The sequence below is a fragment of the Glossina fuscipes genome, unplaced genomic scaffold (genome assembly GCF_014805625.2).
Source record: "Glossina fuscipes isolate IAEA_lab_2018 unplaced genomic scaffold, Yale_Gfus_2 112, whole genome shotgun sequence".
Lineage (NCBI taxonomy): Eukaryota > Metazoa > Arthropoda > Insecta > Diptera > Glossinidae > Glossina > Glossina fuscipes.
This window is the reverse complement of record NW_023998455.1, coordinates 4,843,623-4,848,441: the sequence shown is the minus strand read 5'-3', so window position 1 is coordinate 4,848,441 and position 4,819 is coordinate 4,843,623. Positions and strand designations below refer to the sequence as shown.

The following is a 4,819-nucleotide window of genomic DNA, read 5'->3' as shown; positions in this document are numbered from 1 at the left end:
TATTTTTAATTTAAATTATTATAAAAACACTTTTTTACAAGTTGCTCCAGTAAGCCAAAAATAATTTAATATTGTTACTAAACAATTAGTTCAATATTTTTTTTTCCAGCAATTTTGATACGAAATTTGAAATTTTATTAGTTTATCTTTATAACCAGACGATGAAAATAAAGTAAAAAACAAAAAAAAAAAAAAAAAACAAAAAAAAAGAAGGTCTTCAATATTATCTTAAATGTCTGGGCAGTTTTTTGCTTTTTGCCGAAAAATTTAAAAAGTTCTCGTTGACGTTTCATTATTATATTATATTTATCATTGAAATATAATACTCTCTGAAAATTTATATAAATACATATACATATATATAAATATTTAAATATGAGAAGAAACAAAAAAGTTGCTAGTTCTACATAACAAAACGAAAGAGGTTTATAAATATCTATAATAATAATTTCTTTTCAAGGCTTCAAAATTATTCAAAATTTATAAAGATTAAAGGCAAAAGCATTAATTTAAAATTTAATTTCATTTATCATCTACCTGATCATACGGTATTAAGTGAAAATGTTCTCTTGTGGAAACTTTCTTTCGTCAAATATGACAGTGGTCCAATCCCATTTCATTTTCAAAAGCATTCGCCCTTGGATCAAAACCCGTCGGTGTTACATATGTCATCAACTGGAACAAAACAGACAGACTGATGGACGGATAGACAAGTTAAGAATCACTTCCTGAATCGATCGTTTCAATAATCGATGGGTTTATCTCAAGCAAACATCTACACGAATTGAATACACCTTCTCGCCACGAGTGGTGAAAAAGCAAAATTCGTCGGACCACTACTCATTGAAGTAATATAATACAAATAAATGTATGTAAAATTATCCTTGAGTTCCGAATATTTTTCACATTCAGTTCAGTTAAATTTTATTGATTTGAATAGAAGCGTTAAAACGTTCTACTGTATGGGGCATAGAGCTCATTCTCTGTAAGAGAGCAGAGTTCTTTTTCCAGCTACGTAAATAGATTACCTTTGTAAGTCAAATAGATCCCTGTCGAAAATATATATATAGCTTGACATCTAATCTTTTGATTCGTAACAATTCTGAGATGGACAGACAGATGACTTCATAAAGTCTTTACATTCATTTAAAGGCATTTCTAGACCTCGTTTACAATCCTTAGACGATCTGTTTACTAATTATTTACAATGCATCTCCTGTTCTTGTCCGTTCGAGCACCACGGCTGATAGCTTCATCGAGATGACTATTGAATAGATATGCAGTTAAAAGCATTTCAAAAGGCGTCAATGCTTCTGGCAAGAAATCCGAATTGTGTAGTGGAGATATTGATGTCAATTAAATTTCTTTGTAAAAGAAGCGATTGCAGCTTTGAGAGATGCAGCCAAAGTGGCATGTTCCGCCAACAAATTGTTGAAGAGAGAGGATATGGAAGAATAATTGTATATCGAAGGTTAGTTTGGTGCTCTCGAAATAGCTGACCGTTTGCAAAAGGGTGCGTAACGCAACTGCACCAATATTCACTCTTTTCACTTGATCTTTTTACAGTGCCTTTATAATAAAATTTTCTGTCACGTTACGTAGGCAACTATCGGTAAGTTAACTTAAGCAAATTTCGTCAATATATCCAGAATTCCGGCGCATTTCACCAGCTGTGGCTTTCTACGTACAAAGATTGCTCTTTTATTTCCCAAAACACTTGTGGATGTGCCGATATATGCAACACCCACAAGGAGTTGAGATGAACTCGCTCTTTATTATACTGATCGGTTCACGAAATGGTTCTGAAGATTGTCTGTCCGTCTGTCTGTCTTGCTATCCTATTTAGCAATTTTTGGAATATTTTGATGAAATTTCGCGTACTAACGCTATTGGAAAAGGTTGGCATTTCTATGTTTAGTGAGATTTTCTTTTCATACCGAAAAACATTTGTGAAGCAGGAGTACATTAAGTTTGTGCCGATGAATGCAATGAAGAGGCGGCTTGTGATAGACTCACATTTTATTAAACCGATCGATTCAGAATCATTTTCTGAAATTTGTCTGTCCATCCGTCTGCCTTATTTTCTTATCTTCAACCTGCCGGTCGCAATTCGTGAAATGTTGCGATGAAATTTAGTGCACTGACTTGTTCTAGACCAAGGTAAAAGGTCAATGAAGAAGATTTTAATCGTTCCACTTTTTCAAACACTTCCACCATTGATAGAAGATATTTAATGGCGGGCGGTGCCTCGCCAAAATGTTTTCACTTGTTTTAGATTCAAATGTTTTGTAAGCCGTAGGCCGCCCCAAGTAAAGCATACTTGGCGAAAATGGGATGCTACTCCATGTGTAACATTCTTCGAAAATAATATTTTTTCAATGCTTTTAAAAAATTTTGTGCTTAATAGCCGCATCGGAAGTACTTCGAATGCTGTTCTGTTACTTTTCTTTCTGTTCTAAAAAATATTATTAAAACAACGCTTTAGTCTGCCAAGAGTCGCGAAGACTTACTTTATTGACTTATTTAATATTTTCTACAGCCAGGTTTCTTATATAAGTGAACTAAGTAAAAAACTTTTTTATTGCATGGCTTAAAACGTTGATATACTGTTTAAAATGAAAACCATTAGTAAAGACCGACAAAAGAGTAGAACAAGGTGTCACCACGCACCTTAAAAGTGAAACTTTATCCATAGGTTTCTAAATTTTTTTAAAATTCTTTTCCGTAGAAAAATTTTGTAATTTAATTTTACATAATTTATTAATTCGAAACATGATAGCCGTAAAACTTACAAGTATTTCTTAAGACATGCACCGCCCTTGCAATTACATTGTTTGATGTGTTTGTTACCTTACTCTTCTAAAAAAAAAGAAAAAAAAAAAAGAAACAGTACAGGTTTCATTTGAAAACGTCTCCTTTACTTGCGAAATTGAATATCTACCGCAACTCAAGTATATTCTGACTTCGTATATACATATATATATATGCATAACGTTTGCAAAAATTTACTAATTTTTGGGGGTTTTGATCAATTTTCATATGAAGTAAATATCGGGAGTCGCTTTGTTGAACGAACTGTTTAACAATAGCCGTTACATCTCTCACTTTGTGTGCAGAATATAAATTAGACGTGAAACGAACTTTTGAATTTATCCACAATAAAAATTGTTGTAAGAATGGAAGCACGATTCGAACAAGGAGTAAGTTTTAATGTGAAAGATAAATGTCTGCAATGATAGCAGCGGTAAGAGAGAAACATTGCACGTGCGAACTGTAACCAGTTTCTGGATGACTTCTTTTGTATGGGGCTGAATTTCTCCATTTTCAAAGCTCAAGATTCACTCCCTTTTTGTCCGTTTCTTGTCCCAATTGCATCAGCTGTTATTTTTGGTAACGTACATTCATAATTTAACACTCCCAGTTGGTGTTATATGGTGTCGCATGTTTCGATTGTTCAGACCAAATTCTACCCTCCTTCGTCACTTATAAGAAGTATTGGGAAATATAAGATTTTTAAGTTTTGCTAACATATTTGAATGTTCTTGGCGGTGTATCCTATAACAATCAGTCAGCATTCTCAGGTGAAGGAAACTCTTTTCCTGTTAGGCAGACGGGGAAACATCAAATCACATAAACGTTTTAATCAAATTTTTCTGGCGAATAGACCTTTATGCAACACTTAATGGGTATATCGAAGAGTGATGGCGTCGCATAAAAAATTATAATGAAATTGGAATTGTTTAAATGGATCGGAGATAATGAGTAAATTTTTTTTTCTTTTTTTTAAGCCTTGAAAAGAAAATGAAAACTTAATCATTAACTTGATTTTATTTTTTTTTTTTTAAAAAGTAAAAGCTTATAGATCGGTTTGTAAAAAGATAAGTACAGATCGAATCCAAGCCATTAGTAGTTTATTTTATTAAATATATTTGCTACATGAGATTTCATCTGATATTGACCTCGTAAAGTCATTTTTCCTCTAATAATCTTCTACGACTGGATTCCCGTGCCTCCAACATAAATGTTTTACTCTTTTCATATATGCAAGCTATTTACCTATTTATACCTTTATAATACATATAGATATCGTTTCTTTAAAAAAGCCCTGTTGTTGCAATTAAAAAAAATATTTAATTTTAAAAAGTAATACAAAAAACCAAAGCTTAGCTGAAGGGGTTTATTTATATTCTCTCCTTGCAAGGGTCGAAAGGAGATATTGTTAATAATCGATTTGTGAATAATTTACAGGGGATGATCGGTCGCGTTGGTAATATTCTTGGCATGACACAACAGCAGCAACAGCAACCACAACAGCAACCCTATGGTCAGCAACAAATGCAAATGGGACAGCAGCAACAACAGCAGTTACAACAACAGCAGCAACAAACACAACAAATGGGTGGCATGGGGCAAATGGGACAAATGGGTCAGCAAGGCATGATGGGGCAGCAAACACCGGGCCAAATGGGTCAAATGGGCATGATGGGTCAACAGCCGCAGCAACAACAAATGGGTCAGCAGATGGGTCAACAAATGGGTATGATGGGTCAACAGCAGCAACAGCCGCAACAGCAACCCCAGCCGCCTCCCGTAACAACGCAATCCTCAGGCGGTTTACTGTCCGGAGCAACTAGCTTACTTTCGGGTGCTACTTCGGCTGCCACCGGTGGTCTATTTGGTTCGAAACAACCACCGAAAACAGATCCAATGCAACCACAAGGCGGTGCGCAGCCAACGCAGCAACAATCAACCGGCCTGGGGAGTTTATTTGGCGGCGGGGCCCAGCAACAGCAACAGCAGCAGCAACAACAACAGCAAC

General features: G+C 34.9%; 1 protein-coding gene across 2 annotated transcripts in view; it reads left to right on the top strand.

Moving 5' to 3' along the window:
* The window catches only part of LOC119639148 (RIMS-binding protein 2), a 33,600-nt gene that overhangs the window by 28,361 nt on the left and 420 nt on the right, over positions 1–4,819 (top strand). The window contains exon 19 of one of the 2 annotated variants that reach the window (XM_038036383.1): positions 4,249–4,811. In XM_038036383.1, coding sequence (XP_037892311.1) covers positions 4,249–4,811 — 563 coding nt within the window. Of the gene's footprint in view, positions 1–4,248; positions 4,812–4,819 lie in introns of those variants that run through there. The other variant, XM_038036382.1, reaches the window with a different exon arrangement.